This window comes from Rattus rattus, chromosome 11 (genome assembly GCF_011064425.1).
Source record: "Rattus rattus isolate New Zealand chromosome 11, Rrattus_CSIRO_v1, whole genome shotgun sequence".
Taxonomy (NCBI): Eukaryota; Metazoa; Chordata; class Mammalia; order Rodentia; family Muridae; genus Rattus; species Rattus rattus.
This window is the reverse complement of record NC_046164.1, coordinates 17,359,135-17,383,821: the sequence shown is the minus strand read 5'-3', so window position 1 is coordinate 17,383,821 and position 24,687 is coordinate 17,359,135. Positions and strand designations below refer to the sequence as shown.

At 44.4% G+C, this 24,687-nt stretch overlaps 1 protein-coding gene and 1 long non-coding RNA gene across 2 annotated transcripts in view; both read right to left on the bottom strand.

Annotated features, from left to right (window-relative positions):
• Rpap2 (RNA polymerase II associated protein 2) overlaps positions 1–24,687 on the bottom strand; it is a 70,345-nt gene that overhangs the window by 43,103 nt on the left and 2,555 nt on the right. The window contains 8 exon segments of the mRNA XM_032916456.1: positions 880–1,807; positions 5,742–5,777; positions 17,495–17,583; positions 20,845–20,910; positions 21,101–21,180; positions 21,183–21,197; position 23,662; positions 24,017–24,131. Of these exon segments, the coding sequence (XP_032772347.1) occupies positions 880–1,807; positions 5,742–5,777; positions 17,495–17,583; positions 20,845–20,910; positions 21,101–21,180; positions 21,183–21,197; position 23,662; positions 24,017–24,131 (1,330 nt within the window).
• LOC116912398 lies at positions 18,177–18,483 on the bottom strand. Its single transcript, XR_004389456.1, has 2 exons — positions 18,326–18,483; positions 18,177–18,211 (listed from the first exon to the last, which is right to left on the bottom strand). It is a non-coding gene; the product is annotated as an uncharacterized LOC116912398 (long non-coding RNA).

Here is a 24,687-nt window from a genome sequence, read left to right as displayed (position 1 = left end):
GAGCATGTGAGCTTGTGAGGTGTTTATACATGTGCATGCGTGCATTCATGGGCATGTGAGCTTGTGAGGTGTTTATACATGTGCATGCGTGCATTCATGGGCATGTGAGCTTGTGAGGTGTTTATACATGTGCATGCGTGCATTCATGGGCATGTGAGCTTGTGAGGTGTTTATACATGTGCATGCGTGCATTCATGGGCATGTGAGCTTGTGAGGTGTTTAAACATGTGCATGCATGCATTCATGGGCATGTGAGCTTGTGAGGTGTTTATACATGTGCATGCGTGCATTCATGGGCATGTGAGCTTGTGAGGTGTTTATACATGTGTATGCGTGCATTCATGGGCATGTGAGCTTGTGAAGTGTTTATACATGTGCACACGTGCATTCATGGGCATGTGAGCTTGTGAGGTGTTTATACATGTGCATGTGAGCTTGTGAGGTGTTTATACATGTGCATGCATGCATTCATGGGCATGTGGAGGCTGGACATCAATGCTGTGTGTCTTCTTCTATCACTGTTCTCCACCTTAACTTTTAGATATAGTCTTTTACTGAACTTGAAGATGTCCCCTTAGACTGGCTGATCAGGGGCTACTGGAATCCACCTTCTCTGGCCATGCTGCCTGGCAGTGTCTAACAGATACACACATAGGTAAGCTGTGCCTAGCTTTTATGAGTGCTAGGAATCTGAACCCAGCTCCTCAAGCCTAGGTAGCACATGCCTAATCTAGTAAGCCACCCCCCAACCATGTCTGTAACATTTCAAATGGACATGCTAACTACACATCACCTAGACAAACATCTATCTAAGCAACTTATCTGCTCTGTGAGTTCTCGAAATATGAGCAGCCTAAAACACTCATCATGAAGACCTACCTCTTTTGAGTCCTGAGACTTGGTACTGTCTTCATTTAAAACACAGCGTCCTCTGTAGAACTCCCTGACCCTCAGGTTCAGCATCTCTGTTTCCTTTTTCAGGCTCTCATAACTCGGCAGTGGCTTGATGGCTGTGTCTGAGCCTCTGAAGGGGAGTGTCTCATCCAAGGTGCTCTGAGCTTGACAGCTTATGTCATCTTCATCAAGTTCTTCATCAGGCCCAGAGGCTGCAGAGGGTTGCAGGCACACAGAACCATGGTCCTGGCCATATAAAAACTTCAGTGTTTCGTCTGTCTTCCATTCAGTCAGGGTGTCCTTTAGAACTCGGAGTAAATTTGCCTTTGCGACCTCAGGACGCACCTGCACCAAACCAGAGGCTGACCCAGACCCTGGGTTGGATTTGGCAAATTTGCTCCTGAAATGCTCAGCACTCTTCTTGCTTATGCCCACAAGAGTAACTTGTGATACACTGCGTTTATTTTCAGACACTGTTGAAGTGTTTAATCTGTCACACAAAGGGCCAGGCGGAGAAATCTGAGTGTTTTCTTTCTTTGCAGGAAGTTTACAAGTAGCCACTTTCTCCTGACTATCTAATCTACAATTAGCCAACTGCTCCGTGACCTCTGACACGGTCTGTTCTCCGTGCTTGGAGTTCACTTTCTGAGCAGCCCTCTTCTTCACGGTGCTGCTTTGTCTGTGTGGCTTTGTGCCCACGGCCTTCGGTCTGTTTCCTGGGAGAAGAGAAGAAACAAAGCCTGGCCCCTCCTCATCGCTGGCACACTCGTCGCTGGCACACTCGTCGTTGGCACGCTCGCTCCAAGTGCTGGAGGAAGCAGGTTCACACTGCGCGTCAAAGGCACCAGAAGCATCGACGTCTGCTGCTGTAACGGCGTCTCTGAAGAACTGTATGACCTCTCCAGAGCAGCCGCTGTACAGGGAGAAACCATCGAAACCATGTCAGTGGAAGAGGAGTCTTCACACAGGTTCACTCCGGATGCTGAAGGTGAGAACTGCTGGCCCTAGACAGCCTTACGTCTTCTACTCTCACACTGAGATTGCAGAAAGCTTTCCTTTCCCCATGTCTAATACACGTGTGTCAGAAGGCTGCTTCTGCTTCCTTCTGTTTGATCCTAACATTTTACAGCTCTTAAAGCCGTGCAGTACAGACTGTATCCTATCCAACAATTTTGTTGCCTGAAGAAAAGGTTAATATTTTCTTATTCTGCCTGGCCATTATTCAAAAAATTTCATGTAATGAAAAAATACAAAAGCCACAACAGAAATGAAGTTGGCACATCAGCATGGTTCAATGGATGCTATTTAAATCTGAGAGCTCACAAATGCAAACAAAAAGGTAACAGCTGGGCTGGAGAGATGGCTCAGTGGTTAAGAGCACTGACTGCTCTTCCAGAGGTCCTGAGTTCAAATCCCAGCAACCACATGGTGGCTCACAACCATCTGTAATGAGACCTGATGCCCTCTTCTGGTGTGTCTGAAGACAACTACAGGTACTTATATATAATAAATAAATAAATCTTTAAAAAAAAAAAAAAAAAAAAAAAAAAAAAAAAAAAAAAAAAAAAGGTAGCTGTCCCTGATTGCACCCTTTGTCTTTGAGATTCAGTTTAAATCAGATTAAGAATCCCCAGGCAAAGCGGGAGCTACTTTGGTTCGTGCTGGGACAAATAAGCACACTTGTAAGAGCTCTGCTGCCTGGTCTAGGAGCAGCGGTGGGAAGGAACAGAGGCCATGCTAGACAGCGAGGCTGAAAGCAAGTCTAGTGGGAAACAGAAACTGATCGATCGAGATTCCAAAGTTCAGGGTCAGTCTAGTGGGAATACAGAAACTGATCGATCGAGATTCCAAAGTTCAGGGTCAGTCTAGTGGGAATCCAGAAACTGATCGAGATTTCCAAAGTTCAGGGTCACATACAGTTTTTTACTAGAATCTAACCTACATCATCAGGCAAGTGACTTTTGGATAAGAAGAAAAGAAAGCTTAAGAAATTCCACTAGGGAGGACATGGGTTCAATGCCCAGCACTCAGGTGGTTCACAACTACCCTTAACTCCAGTTCCAGGGATCCAACAGCTGACCGCCCAGTGCCCACCAGGCAAGTATGTGTGTGTATGTATACGTATATGTGTGTGTATGTATGTGTGTATATATATACATATATATATACACACACACACATATATATATATATATATCACATCAACATACAGGCAGGCAACACTTACACATATAAAAAAATGAAATACATAAAAACAGTTGCCTTCCAGTCTCCAACTGTGCCCCAGAGCTAACCCTGTGGCACAGCTCTCCACACCCGAATCCATCCCAGAGAGAGCTGGTCTCCCAGGACTGCTGACACACCTAAGATCACAGGCTCACAGGCCCACAGGGGGGACAAGCTCCAGTCAGAGACAGCAAGACCAACTAACATCAGAGATAACCAGATGGCGAGAGGCAAGTGCAAGAACATAAGCAACAGAAACCAAAACTACGTGGCATCACCAGAACCCAGTTCTCCCACCACAGCAAGTACTAGATACTCTAACGCACCGGAAAAGCAAGATTCGGGTTTAAAATCACATCTCATGATAGAGGACTTTAAGAAGGACATAAATAACTCCCTTAAAGAAATACAGGAGGACAGAGGTAAAGAAGTAGAAGCCCTTAAAGAGGAAACACAAAAATCCCTTAAAGAATTACAGGAAAACACAACCAAACAGGTGAAGGAATTGAACAAAACCATCCAGGATCTAAAAATGGAAATAGAAACAATAAAGAAATCACCAAGAGAGTCATCCCTGGAGATAGAAAAGCTAGGAAAGAGATCAGGAGTCATAGATGCAAGCATCACAAACAGAATACAAGAGATAGAAGAGAGGATCTCAGGTGCAGAAGATACCATAGAAAACATTGACATAACAGTCAAAGAAAATGCAAAATGCAAAAATCTCCTAACCCAAAACATCCAAGAAATCCAGGACACAATGAGATCAAATCTAAGGATAATAGGTATAGAAGAGAGCAAAGATTCCCAACTTAAAGGGCCAGTAAATATCGTCAACAAAGTTATAGAAGAAAACTTCCCTAACTTAAAGAAAGAGATGCCCATAAACATACAAGAAGCCTACAGAACTCCAAATAGATTGGGCCAGAAAAGAAATTCCCTCTGTCACATGATAGTTAAAACACCAAATGCACAAAACAAAGAAAGAATATTAAAAGCAGTAAGAGAAAAAGGTCAAGTGAACATATAAAGGCAGACCTATCAGAATTACACCAGACTTCTCACCAGAGACTATGAAAGCCAAAAGATCCAAGGCAAATGTCATACAGATTCTAAGAGAACACAAATGCCAGCCCAGGCTACTATATCCAGCAAAACTCTCAATTAACATAGATTTAGAAACCAAGATATTCCATGACAAAACCAAATTTACACAAATCCAGCCCTACAAAGGATAATAAAAAGAAAACTCCAACACAAAGAGGGAAACTACAACCCTAGAAAAAGCAAGAAAGCAATCTTCTTGTAACAAACCCAAAAGAAGAGACACACAAACACAATTCTACCTTTAACAACAAAAACAATAGGAAGCCACAATCACCCTTCCTTAATATCTCTTAACATCAATGGACTCAACTCCCCAATAAAAAGACATAGACTAAGAGATTGGATATGTTAAGAGGACCCAGCGCAAGGCCCTGGGTTGGGCCCCCACCCCCAAAAAAAAAAAAAAAAAAAAAAAAAAAAAAGAGAGAGAGAAAGAACTGAAGGAGCTGAAAGGGTTTGCAACCCCATAGGAAGGACAACCATAGTAACTAACCAACTCCCCACCTCCAGAGCTCCCAGGGACTAAACCACCAACCAAAGAGGACACATGGAGGGACCCATGGCTCCAGCTGCATATGTAGCAGAGGATGGCCTTATCAGGCATCAATGAGAAGAGAGGCCCTTAGCCCTGTGAAGGCTAGATGCCCCCGTGTAGGGGAATGCAAGGGCCCGGAGGAAGTACTGCGTAGCAGGGTACTGGGGGGGGGCACCATCATAGAAGCATGGGGAAACCTGGAAAGGGGTAACATTTGCAATGTAAATAAATAAAATATCCAATTAAAAAGAAGTTGAGGGGTTGGGGATTTAGCTCAGTGGTAGAGCGCTTGCCTAGGGAGCGCAAGGCCCTGGGTTCGGGCCCCAGCTCTGAAAAAAAAGAAAAGAAAAAAAAAAAAAGAAGTTGAAAGAAACCTTCATAGTTTTTATATCCCATTCTGTCTCTTGAGGTTTTTAAGGCAATTACATTTTATACTAGGCTAAAGCCATAATGGTGTCCATCAATAAGCAAGGGTCTCTTACTTGTGCTCAATGCCCTGTGACTAAGGCAGTGACCAGCAACCAGGGACATTTAATCTGAGAGTGAAAAGCCCTGTCCTGAGTGATGGCTGGAGCTGGGCAAACACCACCATGAAGAGCAGTGAGGTGGGATTAGCAAACCCAAAAGCCCAAACCCAAAACCTACAGCCCATGCTTTCAAATCATTAACACAGTAATATCTTAAAATCTAATAAAACAAGACCATAAAACGCTTTCTCCAAATATAATGGGCACGACCTCACCAACAAGGGAGTGATGTCTGAGATACAGGCTGTGTTTGTGTCTATTTCAACAGGTTCAATTAGACTTCCTCAGTGGGACAGCTGTACGATAAATCAGACAGATCAAACAAATCATCTTTCCCTCACAAAGGAAAATGTTGAATGTGTCACACATTTCTTTGTAGCACACCAGCACAGGAAGTCCAGGCGTTCACGCCACCTGGCCCACTCAGGTCAGTGAAACTGACTGGAACGAACCTTTGTCCTTTCTTCAGCAGCTGAAATTCAGGAGGCCTGGAACAAAAACACAGAGAGAAGAACCTGAAGGCCACTGACCCAGCAAACATGGGCAAGCGTTTACTGCAGCTGTACTGCGTAAATATAATTAAAGGAGCAATTCAGCTGACTTTTTCTCCCTCAAAGAGATAAAGGACAAAGTACTGTAAAATACATGCACAAAAATCTGGATTTGGTGGTTTTGTTTTTTACTTAAAATTTACTAATTTTCAAAACTAAGTTCAAATTCCATGCACACAGTGCAGCTTCCTTTGACAAATGTGGGCAAAAGTAAAATCACTCTGTTTTCTAAATTCTAATCACTGTGAGCTCCAATTAATATGTTATCAGGTTTTCTTTATTCAGAACTATTACCTAAATGTTTTCCTTTACACATGTTTAAGTTGGCTTCTTAACTGATTGATCCACCAGATCTTTCAGACAGAGACTATATTGTAATTCTCATCTGGTTTTGGTTTTGGTTTTGAAGGTCCTGAACTCATAAAGGCCCGATGCTGGGAGTAAAGCTGCCACCATACCTGGCTTTTTAAAGCGCTGTTTTGGCTACATGACTATCTGTGTACTAAGCGTGTGCCGTGCCTGGAGAAGTCAGAAGGGGTGGTCAGTTACAGGCAGTTGGGAGTTACATGTATTCATGAGGAAGTAGACCAGGGTCCTCTCTGCAAAAGCAGCAATGTGCTCTTAACCACTGAGCCACCTCTTCAGCCCCTGTACAGATGGATCAAGTTAACCTTAAGTCTATGATCAATTTGGGTATACACTGTCAGGGATCACATTTGACCATTGTGAATACTGAGATGGCAGATGCAGAGCTGGAGACATAGCTCCGTTGGCACAGCCTGCCTAGAGTACTTCCCTGCCAGCACCACATTAACCAGGTGTGGTGGTGCACGCCACAATCCCAACACTCAGAAGACGGAGGCACCAGGATCAGAAGTAGTAATGTACCAGATTCCTCTGAGAGAGAAACATTCCATCCCTCAGGGAACTTCTCAAACCAGATGGTCAACAGCTCAAAACAGGTAGTCCCTGAAACTGACCAGATTCACTAGGCCCCTCCCTTCAGAGGTAAATAATGAGGCCTGCAGGGAGTCATTCCTAGAGAAGCCAAGCTGAAATGAATGCTATGGAAGACCAGAACAGCTGCCTGAAGAGCTTTAGAATGAGTCACCTGGAAAGGCACTCAGCCAATCTGTTGAGGCTGTGGAGTGTCCTCAGGGTTGCTGGCTTCTGTGAGCTGTCACCCATGCTGGGGTCAGCTTTGGTAATGCAGTTGACTTTGATCATTTCTGCTCCTGTTAGTAATCCCTCAACCATATCCCTGTAATAACCCCAATTAAATGCATTGGGTCACAGACTTTGGTCTGTTCTGGGCTCCCTAACTGGGGTGGGTAGGATGTATGTTGTGTTTCCCCAGAATGTCTTGTCACAGAGCAACAGAAGTTCAAGGCCAGCTGCGGCTGCTTCAGAGAAAAAAGGGGAGGGCAAACACAAAAGGATAAATATCAAAGTACCGCTGAAGTGACTAAAAAGAGGCCTTCTTTTACAAGTAATTTTTGTGTTGTGGCTGGGGAAGTGGCTCAGCAGTTAAGAGCACTGACTGCTCTTCTAAGACCAGGGTTCAATTCCCAGGACTCACATGTTAGGTCGAAACTGTCTATAATGCCAAGATCTCACACAAACATACATGCAGACTGAGCACCAGTGCACCAATGTGCATAAAATTAAAAAAAAAAAAAAGGCAGGAAAAAGGTAATTTTTGTGGTGCTAGAGTCTGAACCCAGGGACTCCCACACACTTGGCAAATGTTCTACTACGTGTTCCTTCCCTAAGTTAAGAAGAACAAGTGCCTCTGAACTCCAAATAAACAGGAAGCAAAACGAAATATAAAGGCCCAGGGGTGCTATACAGAGACATTAAGCCACCGAATATAAATCCTATTTAAAGGCCAAACAAGGGTTACAAGGGGGGGGTGTAAAACTACAAAATAAATTTAAAGCCAAGAACAAAACCCCCAACCTAACCCTTTTAATTAAAAGTCAAGCTAATGTACAGATGAAACTAGAACATATTTGAATTTTGGCCTTTCAAGGCTGCCAATTTAAAATGTCAGGCCCAAGCGCCTCCCTCTACAGTGATCACGGCGCTGGCCAGCTAACCCTCACCCAGAAAAGCCTGCACACTCGTTTCTCAGCAGGGACGGCTCTCAGCTCTCCTGTCGTTGTGACGGGACTCACGGCTGACATCTTTCCCACTACATCCTTAGTTCTTCCCATCGTAAGGCTCATGGAATGAAGCCTTGTCTGCCATTCCTGACATCCTGCAGCTCAGCAACTCTCCCATTCTCCTGTGGCCCACAGCAGCAGGCCTTTCCCCAGCATCTCCACGGTCCTGGTTTCCCTGCTGCCTCCTGTTCTCTGAAATCAACTCACAGTCCTCACTTGAGTTTGATGGTGTTCAAGGCTGTAAATGGCCTTGGATGGCAAATACCCATCACCATTCATTCCACTGGTCACTCGGAACGCTTGCGGTGTGGACGGTTTCCACACTTCTTCCACTCTGTCTATACCTCTACTCATTCCACATGTCCTGGCTAGGCTTATGTCACCCTGCACAAGCTGGTGTCTTCTGAAAGGGGGGGTCTCCACTGAGACACAAGACCAGGCTGTAGGCAAGCCGCCCCGTGTGCACTTTCTTAAGTAGTGGTTGGCAGGGGAGCCCAGCCCCCTGTGGGTGGGGCCATCCCTGGGCTGTGGTTCTGGGTTCTACAGGAACAGTCAACAAGCCATGAGCAGTCAGCCAGGAAACAGCACCCTCCAGGGCTCCTGCCTCAGCTGACTCACAGGTCTGAATCCCTGCTTTGTGCCTCTTCAATGTAATAACACTGGTGCTATGTAAGCCAAATAAACCAAGCCCTTTCTCCACGGGAGTTGCTCAGTCCTAACAGTAGTAACTCTAAGACAACAGGCTTTTGGCTAAAATATTAAAGTTATCATCACTGTGTATGTGAAGTGTGGGGCAGGTGTCCAAGTGCCACAGTGCATGTGGAGGGCACGGGCAGTACTGTGGAGTCCGTTTTCTCCTTCCACCTTTACAGAGATTCTGGGAATCAACTTCGGTCAGCGGGCTTGTAGGGTGCCTTAGTTCCAGTCCTGTTGCTGTTGATAAACCTGACAAAAGCTAACTTAGGGAAGAAACGACTATTTGGCTCACAAGCACCAGTGACTGTAATGTGGTTACTCCATCACTGTGGAAGTCAAGGCAGACGTGTAAAAACCACCCACAGTCAGGGGCAGAGGAGGAATGAGCACGTGGAGCTCTGCTTGCTCACCTAACTTAGTGCTCAGCGAGTCCTCTTTACTCTTTTTTTTTTTTTTTTTTTTTTGTTAATTCTTTTTTTCGGAGCTGGGGACCGAACCCAGGACCTTGCGCTTGCTAGGCAAGTGCTCTACCACTGAGCTAAATCCCCAACCCCCCTCTTTACTCTTATAACAGAGCATGATGCTGCCCACGGAGGGCCAGTATCCATGTGCCACTCCATGCTAAAGTTGTCCTACTGGGGGCTGCAGACATGACTCAGTGGGCAAAAGAGCTTACACAGCATGAAGGTCAACGTCTAAATCCCAGCACCCAGGTAAAAGCTGGGTATAGCTATGCGCTTGGACATAACCCCCACTGTGGGGCAGAGACAGGAGGGTGCTGTCCTGCAGCTTGCTGGCTCCATGTTCAAACCCTCCTCCAAGAGAATAAGGTGGAGAATAATAGAGCAGAATACCCAACGCACACATGCGGATATCACATGCATATATCATAAACACCACGCACATGCATATATCACTTATATATCGCATGTGCATGTCACACACGCATATACTGCACACATGCACGCCACACACATATACATCACACACATGTATACATTACACACATATGTGTATCACACACATGCATGTAGCACCCACACGTGCATACATCACACACATGCAATATCACATACACATTTCACAGTATATTTTGTGTTAAATAAACTTATGTGATAAAAAAAATCAGATTCATCATATAATTCAAGAGGACATGTTAAATGCATGAGAGTTATATGAAGAGGATATCAGAGACGATGCTGAACCAATCAAGAAAAACCGGGAATGATTTCAGCTGGTCAGTTTATAGCTACAGTTTGCATGCATGCATGCATACATACATACATATATGCACACATGCACACCACACACATATACATACACACACAGTTTATATCTAAAGATGTTTGAAGAAATCCTTTGACATTCCCTCTATATGCCTTTCTTTTTAAAGAGGGAGATCATATTGAAATCCACTCCCTCTTACCAGGCCAACACCTCCCTGTCTGTCAATGTCAGTATTCCATTGACCCCTTTGTTGTCAGCTTTCTTTAAAGAAGTCTGCCTCAGGTGGAGAGATGGCGTGGAGGGTAAGGGCACTGGCTGACCTTGCAGAGAGAAGACCTGGCTTGATTCAAAGCCCTCCCATGATGGCTCACAGCCATCTGTAGCTCCAGTCTCAAGGCGTCTGTTGAGCACTTTTGGACTTGATGGGTAAGATGTGCACATGATACACAGGCACACGTGTAGATGGAACACCCATGCACCTAGAGAGTCGTTTTCAGGTCCACAGCTGTCATCCAGTCATCTACCTGTCTCCTGGAACCTACTCCCACCCCTTGCTTAAAACAGTTCTTGTTGAGTTCACCAGTAACTCAGTAACTATTGTGGTGGTAACTTAATGTTTTTCTTACTGCTGTTTCCCCCCTTTTTAAAGTAGAGAGAAAGAATTTAATCTAAAAGTAAGAGGAATGAACTAAATCATAAAGGCAGGTCTAGGACAAAGGAAAAAAATCAGCAACAAGAGCAGAGCTGTCTATTTGCAAGGAAGAGAAAAAAAATGAGTTTATAGAAAGGAACAGTGCTGACAGGCCAATGTCCTCACATTCAACCCCAACCTCTGTAACCCAGACAAGTGTCCCTGTGGTTCATCACTACACTTCAGTTCCACTGTCCCTATCCTACCTAAAATGTTAGTGGTCTTGAAAACTTCCTCAATAATGCCCACCAATCCAAGTTCAGGAAAAATGAATGGATGGATGGATGGATGGATGGATGGATGGACGGATGGATGGGAGAATTGGATGGATGGACAGGATGGATGGATGGATGGATGGATGGATGGACGGAGGGGAGGATGGATGGACGGATGGACGGATGGATGGATGGGTGGATGGATGGGAGGATTGGATAGATGGACAGGAGGATGGACGGACAGATGGACAGATGGATGGATGGGTGGATGGATGGGAGGATTGGATAGATGGACAGGAGGATGGACGGACAGATGGACAGATGGATTGGACCTTGGGAGGAATCATCTTGGAGGGCAAGGCTGTTAAGTGCGACTGGAGCATGAGAAAGCAAGTATGACAAAGGTCTGTCAACCCAGGAGAACAGAACTGGGGAGACAGGAGGTTAGGAGGTCGCAGAACAGACTGACAGCTGTAGATAAAGCTACGGTCAGAGTAGGAGGGACGCTCTAGTTTAAGACCCTGACAGCAGAGTTCCAAGTAAGAACAAGGCCTAAACGTCACTGAGACCAGGGACAGTCAGTGCAGGTTAAGCTAGCCCATTTTCATAGAGTGGATTTTTTTTTTTTTTTTGAAAGGGGATCACATTATGTTGGTCAGGTCGGTCTTTAACTCCAGGTCTCACCGGGTCTTCCTGCCGCGGCCTTTAGCACTGGGGACCCCAGTCTCAGACTGTTGTGTCTGACTGTTTCTGATGGCGGGAGGGATGTTAGCATACGGTAAGGAGCAATCGTATGCGAGACAGGTGCTGGCTTCTCCCTGTCATAAACACGGTGATAAATGTGCCCCTTAGGGGAAAGCGTTTATCCCGGCTGCTGGATCCAGGCATCACTGTAGATCAGCTCTGCCAGGGTATCTGGTCAGGAAGCAGAGAGCAAGGGATGCATGCTGCGCTCAGCTTGCCTTCTGCATCCAGTCAGGACGGATGGAGCGAGCCTTTTCAGTGGGCAGGTCTCCCCACCTCAGTTAACAGCAGCGCCAGACATTTTACTGTGCAGCGCAAGACATTTTCACTGCTGTTTGGCTCCCACCACTACTGCGGCTGGCACTGTCACCTTCATAGGCCATCTCTGTGGTTTACACACTACTTCATCTTCCGACTTCCAGAAGGTTTTACAGGTAAGGAAAGGGAAGCCTCTGGCTGACTGACCTGAGACTGCACAGCTAACATAAGTCAAGATTAGATTTAGGCTCATTTCCAATTCTGAGTTCTTTCCACCTGATGTTGCCTCTGGTGTGAGAAAAACAAATACAACAACGACGACCACCATCACAACCCCCTCAAAAACAAAAACAAAAAAACGAGAAACCGTACCCTGAGGACACGCGTTTTGGTGTGTTCTGCCCTAGGCTCGGAACAAACTCCGTCAATCTTCTGTCCTTGTTGGCCTGGACACGAGCTGACATTCTGAGGGCCTACAGCTTTGTGGGTCCCTAACCTATGAAGGGGGTGATGGCTCCTACAGCTGACACTGCTGTGTGCAGCCTTACAGAGAACAAGAGAGGGTCATCGGCTTTCAATCTTGGGTAGAGTTAAAACTATCTTTGTGTGTTAAAGTGGCTATTTCTCTTCATGCCAAGTATCTTCTTCATGATTTATGTTGCTCTGGTGATAGTTCTGGAAGCCTAATCAAAAACACAAACCAGCAACTGCTGTAAAAACATTACAGAATGTTTTTAAAATGGCTGTTCATGAAGACCTCCTCTTAGTTTCACTAAAGTGTAAGTCAGATGATTAATGTAAGTATTTTTATAGTTTGGAACTAGAGACATGATTTAGCCTCGAACTCACAGTGCAATGGAGAATGACTTATCGTCTGCCTTCCCGATGCTGCCATCACATGTATGCGGCCATCATACCTGGCTCTAGATGCTTCACTTACATTTTAGCAAAGTGAATCTAAAGCAGAAATAATCGACACCCCAAACTTCATGTAGGTCTGTTTGTATATCTGTGAACCAACACAACAGTGCTCCCTGCGGAAAGACTCAAGTGTACCTGGACACACTGAAATCCTTCCCTCCGCTCAGAGAGAGTCGGTTATAAAGACTGTTTGCAGACACTCTGGCTTCCACCCTGAGATTGTGCATGCTTACTGCTTAGAACTGATACGGAAAGATCCCCAACTCTAGGCCACATGATGCTTTTAGCTCTGTCAGCATTGATTTTTAAAAACAAAATTTTCTTCTCAACATTTGCCCTTCCTTTTTTAGATTTAGCACATAATTCTACAAACTTGTGTCTTCCAAGCTCTGACAGACTCTACATTTACGAAACCATACAGGATTTATAAATGCAACCACAGACTATCTACCGAGCGCGGCATTTTGGCAGCAGAGCTGCCTGTGGTCTGTCTGTGGCCACCAGCCCTGCGAGCAATTCTAAGTCACAGTGTGAGGCACATCACGCACTATGAGCTGCACGGCTTTACTCAGGGCTCTGCCTCTGGCAGGTGTCAGGGGACGTGTCTGGAAGCACTGCTCCCACTATTTAAGGATGCATTTTAATTCTAGATATTTTCACTATAATTAATGACACTTCCTAACTCTAATACAGCAGTAAGAGAAATAGTAAACTTAACTAAAGCACAGAGTTATAAATCTGATATGAGGCTAGGGGGTTTTAAAATCTAGTAAATTTATCCTTGTATTTATAATAATCTTTTTGAGATCAAATTGGGTCAAATTTAATATTCTGTTTCCTATTGGTATCTAAGACCATGATGTGTCAGGGTTAAAACACATAAAAAATATCCCTGGCTTTTCTTCTCATTTAAAACGTTGACCCAGTTCTCTGTCAACCTTCATTTTTATCATTCTAGTTAGTCTAAATTCTTAAATCAGAGCTTATCACTAGACAGTTCAAGTCTATCCAGTCTCATGCTGATCATTAATCAGAATGTGACTAAAACAAATGCAAACTTCTACGTTTACAAAGGTGGAGCCATGGTCTGGGGCTAATACTAAAGCATTACTGAAACCCTGAGCTGGAGTAAACAAAACTATTCCTCAAACAGCGGGTGACAACAGACATGTGGTCAGTAGGACATAAAAATGGCAGAAAATAGACATTTAATGACGTTTTTTAAAGTTATACGCATAGGTTACACTACAGGATGTATTAACTTAAAAGTTTATAATTCATTGCAATAAGGTATTTTTTATTTGAAATGGATTTAAAATTTTTATTTTAAATTGACTATTAAATAACTGTCATGTAATTTATGTTTATGATTTAAAACAAAAATCTCTATGTTAAACACTAAGGCCTGCTATTTATTCTAAAATGCATCAACAAGTTAAAACGCAGCTCAGTGACACCAGTGACCTCTAGTGGATTTACTGGGTAACAGCACAGGCACACTCTCTTAGAGGTTAAGCCAGCACTGTCTGATCCAGGGAAGTCCTAACACCACCAAGAGTAGACACTCTTCTGGTTGGACGACATCAATGGGAAGATGTACGTGTAGACTGCCCCTTCACTAACTTCCACTAATCACGCTGACTACAATGAGAAGAATCCTGACCTCACGCAGAAGCCACCATTAGCTTATAAAATAGGCTGAATTTTTGAAAGGTTGCTTAACAAAGGGTCTAGACTGACTCTCTGGATCCTTTAAGCTTTTGTGATTCTCTTTCAATTCATCATGTAGAGCAACGCCAGATCAGGTTCTGCTCAAAACAAAACAAAACAAAAAAACAAAAACCTGTGTGTCCTGAGTTTATCTGTTGGGCCCCTGATTAGCAGGTAAAAGGCACCAAGTTCAACCCTCAGTACCACAAGACAAAGACCTGAGAGCACCTCCTACACCACTCAGCCTGGCTTTTCTTGCCAGTATGATCTTGTTTTCTTGCTAGTATGATCTTGTTTTCTTGCTAGTATGATCTTGTTTTCTTGCTAGTATGATCTTGTTTTCCATGACATACAGTAGTGCCCTCTAATGCATGAGGGACACACCCAAGACCCCAAGGTGGAGGCCTAAAATCACGAGTGATAGCAAACCTCATTGCACTTGTTCTTTTCCTGGGCAGCTAGTGAGTGACTGGCAGGTGAACATGTGCACAGTTTGGAGAAAAAAGATTCATGCCCTGGATGAGCAAGAAGGAGCAACGTGGTGTGAGATTTCTACTGTGCTAGTCGGAATGGTTCACAATTTAAAACTTACAAATCGGGGCTGGGGTTTAGCTCAGTGGTAGGCGCTTACCTAGGAAACACAAGGCCCTGGGTTGGTCCCCAGCTCCAAAAAAAAAAGAACCAAAAAAAAAAAAAAAACTTACAAATCACTTCTGGACTTCTGTCTAACATTTTCAGACTAGAGTCAATGTTGTTAACTGAAAAACTACAAAGTGAAACAATGGCAGGTGGGGTCACTACAGCGAGTGAGCTCAATACCCAACCAGCTCCCACTGGTTTTCGTTTTCAGTTTGTCATTAAGTGATGTCACAAGACTTACCTTACATACTCAGGTTATTAAATATTGTTTCATCATTTACTGTATTTATTGTTATCTCAATTACAATTAAATTGAGATTTACGTGTGCACATGAGTATGCATATACAAGCACGTGTCTTGTCAGGTACATATACGGTGACATGAATATGCACGTACATGCATGTGTCTTGTCAGGTACATATATGGTGACATGAATATACTTGTCTTGCCAGGTATACAGTGACATGAATACACATGAGCATATATGTATCTTGCCAGGTACATAGAGGATAACATGAATATGGATATGTTTGAATGTATTACCATGTACATATACAGTGACATGAATATGCATGTGCATGCATGTGACTTGCCAGGTGAATATTGCATACTTTGTAAATTAATGGCATTTGTCTAGATTAGAGAAATAAAAGTCTATTTTCATCTTTTTTCATCCTCCACTAAAAATGTAAGAAAGGTTACAACAAAGTAACATAGATCAAGGCTTCACGTTCTATGGAAAAGCAGATATTCTGAACACAGAGAGGTGAGACTTTAGGAAAAAGGCCAGTTAAGTGCCAATAACTATGTCTGAGGAAAAGGGCTGACAGGATAGCTTGTTTGGTAAAGCCTTCTCTTCTCCTTCTCTCTCTCTCTCTCACTAAGACAGTGTCTCCTGTCCACCAGGCTGGCCTGGAGTTTATTCTATAGATAAGGATTGCCTTGAGCCCCGCCTCCTCGAAGCCCGCTTCTTCCATGAGTTTGGGGATTACAGCCATGCACTGTCATGTGTGGTTAGGTAAATGGTTTGGAAGTAGATAATAGAATGCTATAGAGGGTTGAACTCAATCTGGGCTCATGGGGGCTCAGAGAGACCGAAACACTAACCAAAGAGCATGATGGGGCTGGACCTAGGCCCCTAACATCTGAAGCAGATGAGCAGCTTGGTCCTCATGTGGGTTCCCTAACAAGTGGAACAGGGCTGTCTCTGACTCTGTTGCTGCCACTGGATCCCCTTCCCTACCTGGACTGCCTGGTTGGGCCTCAGTGAGAGAGGAGGTGCCTAGTCTTGCTTCAACTTGATGTCTTAGGGCGGACGGGTACCCAAGGGGGGCTTCCCCTTCTCTCAGAAGAAGGGGAAGAGATAATGGAAGCAGGGACTTGTGAAGGTAGGCATTGGAGGAGAGTCGGAAGGGGGGAGCTGTGATCAAGATGTAAAATGAATAAACAAATTAATGAAAAAAAGTGTGAGCCCCCATTTACCTCGAACGATGCTGTTTTTAACTCTTCTAAAAGAGAAATCTTACAGATAGTGGTGGAATGATCAAGTTAGTCTTATCATATTCGGTTTAAGGTCAAAGACTGGTGGGTAGGTTTTGCACAGGAAGGATAACGAAGGAATATACCATCAAAAGCACTGTCACCAGTCAATGAGCTGGCAGAATTTGGAGTGGTGGCCTCTGTAAAGGACGGTCTTGTACCTTTTCCCTGTTTGTTTTGAGTGCAATGACTGGATACCCATCTGTCTGACCACAGACTATGGGGCTTGTGCTGTCTCTTCCCACCCTTCAAGAAGACACTAATCTCGAGCCCTTGTCTGAGTTTCTATACAATTTACTTTAAAAAGCAACAACTGTTGCTTTTGTTACACTTTCATACTCACTCACGGTTTAATATATTCCTTCAAATTCTGCGTCAGTACAATACCGCAAGTGTTAACTATTTCCTAAGGCAAAAGCCCTATGATGACCACAAACATTTTAGCAAAAAGGTACTTTTTAATTGGTTTTCTTTGAACTCAGGATACTGTCGTTATTGTAACAGAGTGTGTTACCACAGCAGCAAAGTAAGTTTGGCCAGATTCCCAAAAGCTAGTATTCTGAAGAAAGTTAACTTTTTTCAGGATTGTAACATTAGCAGGATTCAGATACTCTTGGCAAAGCGAGAGGCAGAATAATTTTGTGATTAAAAATACATTAGAAGAAAATATTTGCATGCAAGACTTTCCATTTAAAAACCCTTAACATCTATGCTTAAGATATAACTATTCCCCACCGCTACCACGTATAAAATGTAACAGTCTACAGAAGACTACGTCCACTCTCAGCCTATGTTAGACGCACAAAGGCCATTTACCACCGGAATAAACAAGATAAAGATTTAATTACCTCTCTTCCTCTCGAACCCATACTGGAGTTTTGGGAATCTGTGCTTCAAAAAATTTAGATGCTTTGTAACAAAAATTGCTGCAGAAAGACTGAAAGAAAAATCTGAAATTAGCTCATTATCTATTTTGAAACATAACCTACATGCAATGAACATGAATGTGCACATCAAGGAGTAAGAGAAACCTGAAGAAGGGGCTTCTCCCACACAGGGTTGAGAGTAAAGGACTGTACCTCAGATGGCTTCCATGTGCCCCTGCCAACTACATCACCTTCCGTGTTCCCCAGAGGTCAACTTATTATCAGAGGTTCCTCTTCGCCACTCCTTTTGGCCATTACTTACCTGGTTATATATACAGCACCTACCTGCTCATCCTATATAACACCTACCTGCACATCCCTATGCAGAATACCTGTGCGCTTGTCCCTACGGAGCAGCTACCTGCCATCCCTGTATAACATGCAGCGTTGCCATTTTTGAGCTATATCTAAGTAGGGTACGGCTATTTGTTCACATCTCATTTCTGTTTGTTCAAAAATCACTTCTAAGATTCACCCAGGTTCTTGTGTATTTACTTTCTCTGTGCAGCATTCTGGAGCCAGGCACAGGAGGCAGACCACTTGCACGGCGCCTGCAAGGCCCTGAGTTCAACCCCACTGCCACAGAAACAAACATGTTTTTTACTTATGTACAATTAAACGGTTTGATGTTTTTGCTACCTCTTTTTTTTTTTTTGGTTCTTTTTTTCGGAGCTGGGGACCGAACCCAGGGCCTTGCGCTTGCTAGGCAAGCGCTCTACCACTGAGCTAAATCCCCAACCCCGTTTTTGCTACCTCTTAAATGTGATAAAACTTTTTTTGCTTTTGAGACGGGATCTCACTTTGTATTCTGGGATGGCTCAAAACTCACTGTGTAACTCAGGCTGGCTTTGAACTTGTGACACTCCTATACCAATCAAGTGCTGGAATGTCAGTGTGAGCCACACCACCACCTTAATAAAAAATGGCTTTTAAAGACTACATTCAATACTTTCACTTTTCAGTTAATTTGTACATGTGTGCATGTATGTGTATGCACACACCACAACATGGATATGGAGGTCAGCACAACTGGGAAAGTCGGTTCTCCTTTTCCATGTGGTTGTGAGCACCTTACTCACTGAGTCATCACCTCATTGGCCTGTTTTTGTTTTTTTGTTTTTTTGTTTTTTTTGGTGACAGAGCTTCATACAGTGCAAGCCAAGTTCAAATTTTCTATGTAGCTGAGGATGCTTTTCAACTTCTGAGCCCTCCTCCTACCTCCGCCTTTTGAGTCCTAGAATTTCAGGGATACACCTGGTTCACTAATTTTTCTTGTATTGTTATGTCTGTGCATGTCCTCATGCATATGAGCAGTACCTATGTGTCTGTGTGTGCACTCATGCACATTAGTACTTATGTGTCTGTGTGTGCACTCATGCACATGAGCAGTACCTATGTGTCTGTGTTTGTACATTCATGCACATGAGCAGTACCTATGTGTCTGTGTGTGCACTCATGCACATGAGCAGTACCTATGAGTCTGTGTGTGCACTCATGAACATTAGTACCTATGTGTCTGTGTGTGTGCACTCACGCACATGAGCAGTACCTATGTGTCTGTGTGGGCATTCACCTCTGCAGCTGGAGTGTGACAGGGTTTTACTCCTTAATCACTTATCTTATTTTTTTCTTTTTCTTTTTTTTGAGCCTGGGTCTCTGAGTGAATTTTGAGCTTGCCACTGTTGGCTCAGTTGACTGGCTGGGGAGCCATCAGGGTCTGCCTGTCCCTGATCCCAGTGCTGAGGTTGGGAACACATGGCAATTAAACTCCTGAGCTGTCTCCCTGGTTCGCTCTCTTAATCCTTTGTTTTAGAGACAGAGGTTTGCTGTGTAGCATAGAGGGCTTCAAACTCTCAGTTCTCTTGCCCTCGCCTCCTGGGTGCTGGGACCAAGGCAACGCCGCACACCGTTCCTCATCACTACGTCTTAGTGCACAATGACAGTAAGCTCACACTGCTGTACAGCTCTTCAGTATGGATCTTTGGAATTCGTCTCAGTACACAAAGGGAAACGACACCCACGAAACAGTGACTTTTCATTCCCACCTCCTCGCACAAGCTCCGTTCTGCTGTAAATGATTACTGTAGGAACCCTGCATGAGTGTGCTATACAGTATGTCCTTCAGGGTTGGCCTTCTGCACTTAATGTCTTCAAAGTTCCTACAGCACTTGCCTTCTCTTTAAGTCAGATTATCATCCCACTATATGCCTATACCATAATTTATAGTTATGAGTACTCTTACACAAGTACCCTGGTATACACAGCCCAGCAAGGTTTTGAAGGCGAGGCTGCGACTGCTCTGGGCTTGTGGCTGCACTCAGCGTTAGTGAGCCCTTCTAGTGAGTTAGAGGCTCCGGGTCTGAGCTCAGCCTCCCCCCACTTCACGGTGTGAAACGGACTCCAGAACAGGCTCTCTACGACAGCTGTGCCGGCCTCTGTTCTCACCTCTGGGGCTGTACCACAAACTCACTGTGCGTAGAGTGGCTTTTTCTCCAGTTAACAAAAGAGACTGACCGTGGTTTTGTATGTGCATTGACCATTTGCGTTTAGTATATCAAAGTTTCCATCAGGTTGCCTTCTGTTTTCTTAGACTATACTTTCTAGCTATCAACTTGCGGAAAATGTAACTTTACATTTTCTCTTGTTTACTCATTTTCTAGTGAACGAAATCTCTAAACTTTAATATAGGAAAGTTTATCAACTTTTTGTATGTGGTTTAATTTTCTGCCCAGGTATATATTCTCCTATACAGTTTTGAGAGAGGTCTGCTCCACCTTTCTCTTATCCATTTGCTTTGGCTGGAATAAACCAGTTCTCATGTTTTCTACCTGGACAACTGACTGTGCCGGCTCCCGCTTCTCAAACCCATTCCTCCTCCGTCCCCTATGGTACGTATGTACCATACATCTAGGGTCCATCCATGTGATCAGTCTGCACCTGGCTCATCCTTCTTACCATGGCCGACCTGCCTGTGTCTACACCAACATGTGCTTCCTGTTTTTAAATGTTCAAATTGTTTTTGGGCTAGAGAGGTAGCACAGAGAAGCTCCAAACTGGCTGCAGGGCCAAGAATAACCCTGACTCTTGACTCTCATGTCTCCACCATCTTCAAGTCTTATTAAAGCTCAAGCAAGAAACTTCCTTAGCAACTGAGCTTTTAATAGGAAGTCTATAAATGTAGCTACTTTCTAACAAATTTTAAAGTAAAAAAAAAAAGTTCTATATAATGTCATTTAAAAATTAACTGACACATTATAGAGCTTTGAACTTACCTTTCTTTCAGTAATATCATAGACTTTATTGGTTTTAGTAGAAATCCGGTATTTCTGTTTTGGTATCTAAAGAAAAATAAAGTATAATTTACAAAGAATTTAATTAAGGAACACAAACTTTATACAATTAGGACATCTACAATGAATACTTTTGGCCAATCGAAGTTATTACTAGTTCATGACCATGGGCTTCACTTACTATTCTACGATGTTTTGTAAAAATTAATAAATGCACTTTATGAAGAAAAGTACTTACAACCCCTAGCTTCTTCTGACATAAAGGATAGCCACAGAGTTTGATGATGGCCCGCTCATCCACGACGTCGCTGTAGTGAGCGGTGTGATGAACATCCCTGGGGAGAAACCAAAGGGCATTTCCCAAAGACTGTGAGTTCTGGGAGCACAGGAAGGAAAGGCACATCAAGAAGTGTCTGACATAACGTAACATTGATTTTAAACACTTCTAACAAGATGGCTCTGAGGGCTAAGGTGCCTGCTGCCACTTCTGCGATGCACGAGGGCAGGACAGAACTGAGTCTATAAAGTTGTCTTCTGATCTCCACGTGCATGCTGTGTCAGATGGGGGTCATGGCATGAATGGTGCCTTCACTAATCATATGCAAAGAAACTTAAAAATGCACTACATGGACTATAGCCATCTTCCTGTATTCTCATGCGTCATGTTATCTGTGTCTAAGGACTAAAAAACCAAAGATTTCAATACTGCAAAGTTTTATTTTGCATAGACTTAAAACACATTAGATTTGGGGGCTGGAGAGATGGTTCAGTGTTTAGGAATGCTTACTGCTCTGCGAGAGACCCTGAGTTTGGTTCCCAATCACCCATGTCATGTTGTTCACAACTGCTGGTAACTCCAGCTCCTGAGGAAATGATGCTCTCTTTTGGACTCTACAGGTATGCATTCACATGTGCTATACAAACATATTTAAAAAAATGGAGCTGGAGAAACAGCTCAATAATTAAGAGCATGCGCTGCCCTGCAGAGGTCCTCAGTTTGGTTCCTGGCACTCATGTTGTGCAGATCACAACCAGCTATAATGTCAGTTCCAAGGGATCTAACGCCCACTTCTGGACTATGGGCATTGAATGAACACTCCCAGTGCACATACATAGAAGACACTTGTTTTAGTTAGGATTTCTATTGCTGTGAAATACCATGAGCAAATAGAAAAAGGTTTATCCTGCTTGCACTTCCACAGTGCTGCTCTAAATGAAGTCAGGACAGGAACTCAAGCAGAGCAGGAACCTGAAGGCAGGAGCTGGTGCAGAGGCCATGGAGGAGTGCTGCTTACTGGCTTGCTCAGCCTGCTTTCTTGTAGAACCAGGACCACAGCACAGGGACGGCTCCTCCCACCATGGGCTGGGCCCTCCCCTGTTGATCACTGACAGAGAACATGCCTGACAGCTGGACCTGATGGAATCATTTCCTCAGCGGAGGCTCCTTCCTCTCTGATGACGCTAGCTTGTGTCAAGTCCACACACAGAACCAGCCGGGACATGGGACCCTTCAACTTGACCCACAGACAGATCACTGTTAAGCTATAATCCTTCCTTTCTTACCCATTCCCAAGATCTCACATTAAAAACATAAATAACTTTTAAAGTCCCACAGTCTTTACAAATTAAAGCACATTAAGATGTCGGTCCCTTAAAAATATCCAATCTCTCTAAAAATCCAAAGTCTTTTAAAATTCAAAGTCTCCAAGTGAAATACTGTGGGCTCCATCCAGTAAAATAACTTTCTTACTCCAAGAAGGAAAATCAGAGCACAGTCACAAATCAAATAAAAATCAGACTCCAACTGTCCAATGTCTGGGATCCATTCACAATCTTCTGGACTCTTCCAAAGGGCTTGGGTCACTTCTCCAGCTCTGCTCTCTGCAGCACACACAGCTTGCCTTCTGAGTTCTGGCTGGCTCCACTCCACTGCTGCTGCTGTCCGTGGTGGTCTTCCCATGGTCCCTGCACCCCTGAAACACTGGGGTCTTCTGCTGCAACTGAGATGCACTTTCACCAATAGCCTCTCCTAGGCTCTCTCCTGGTGCCAATCTTCAACCTCTTTGTCCCTTCAGTCTCGGGCTGCACCTTCACCGATGGCTTTTCCTGGCTTCTCCTGCCCAGCCTCAGCTGCTCTCTATGACGCCTTCATGCCTTCAAAACCAGTACCACCTGGGTGACTCTTACATGTAACCAAGTCTGGCTGCCAGGACAAGGGACGACCGCAGTCTCCTATGGACACAGCTTCTCTGTGCTCTCAGGAAACACTTCCCAGAAGCCTTCACCTCAATAACGTTGGCCTCTTCTTAATCACCACTGATTTCTCAGCTCCAGCTGACCAACATCAAGTATCCCAGCAGAGCAAAGGTTTCAACTTAGCAGTTCTGGTCTCTTGTTAATCACAGCTGGCTCTGTAGCCCCAGCCAACCAGAACCACAGAATCATAATCCAAAACAGCAAATGGTCCAAGACTTAAAACTTCACAACTCTTATCTTCTGCACTGTTCTCAGCGTTATCTTCCAAGCTCCCACAAAACATCCCACTGAGCTCTCAACACTCAATGGCTCCCCTAGTCCAAAGTTCCAAAGTCCTTCCCCAGTCCTCCCCAAAACATGTCAGGTCTGTCATAGCAATGCAGCACTGTGGCATCGACTTGCTCTAGTCAGGGTTACCATTGCTGCGATGAAATACCATGACCAAAAAGCAAACGGGGAAGAACATGGTTTATCCTGCTTGCCCTTCCACATTGCTGCTCATCACCAAAGGAAGTCAGGACAGGAACTCAGGCAGGGCAGGACCCTGGAGGCAGGAGCTGAGGCAGAGGCCATGGTGGAGTGCTGCTTACTGGCTTACTGCCCCATGGCTTGCTCAACCTGCTCTCTTGTAGAACCCAGGACCACAGTCCAGGGATGGAAACACCCAGCACGGGATGGGTCCTCCCGCATTGATCACTTATTGAGAAAATGGCTTACGGCTGGATCTCACGGAGGCCTTTCCTCAGCAGAGGCTTTTTCCTCTGTGTGTCTGACTTGCCTGCACTTTGTTCCTCTGTTTGTCAAGCTGTCAAGCAAGTACGATGCTCATATACACAAAGGAGTCTTTAAACTCAGATATTAGACTTTAAATGTGGTAATCTGACAACGTGGTACGTACACACTCCTTCAGGAATTCTTCTGTGATGTTCTCCTCCAGGAGCTGCTCTACGAGGCGTACAGCTCTCCTCTCAGACTCCACCTTCCTTTGCAGGGCAGCTTCCAGTTCCGCTTGTCTGAAATTTTAATGAGATGGTTAACCAGTTAAGGACTCCTACCTCCAACACTCCATGCTTTAAAAGCCACCCCTAACCTAACTTACTATTACTGCCAATAAACCAGTTCTCCGCCACTTCCGATCCAATACCTTCCAAAAGTAAGCAAACTGGTCATCCCAGTGTGAACACGGAAGCTGGCCACGAGGACTACGTCTAGGCTCAGAGCACAAGGAAGACTCCGGTAGGAGGAGGGCTGGGCAGGGGTTTTTGGTGGTACATGGTCACACACTTGCGGGGAGGCAGTGGGGAGATTCAGAGTTCAAGGCAAGTGTGACCTACACAGTAAGAACTTACATTTTGAGGGCTTTACTCTGCCACAGAAGCGAACAGACATGACTTCTACTCCCCACCCCCCCACCCCCAATAATCTAGGCTGTTCACTGAGGTAGCCCAATTGCTCTGCAGTGCAAGAGCGATGCTACCTCAGTGAACAGCCTAGCCCAGCTGCACAGCAGGAACAGAGACCAGAACTAGCTCTGCTGGTCACCTGGTCTTACCCTTCTCCCTCACGTCC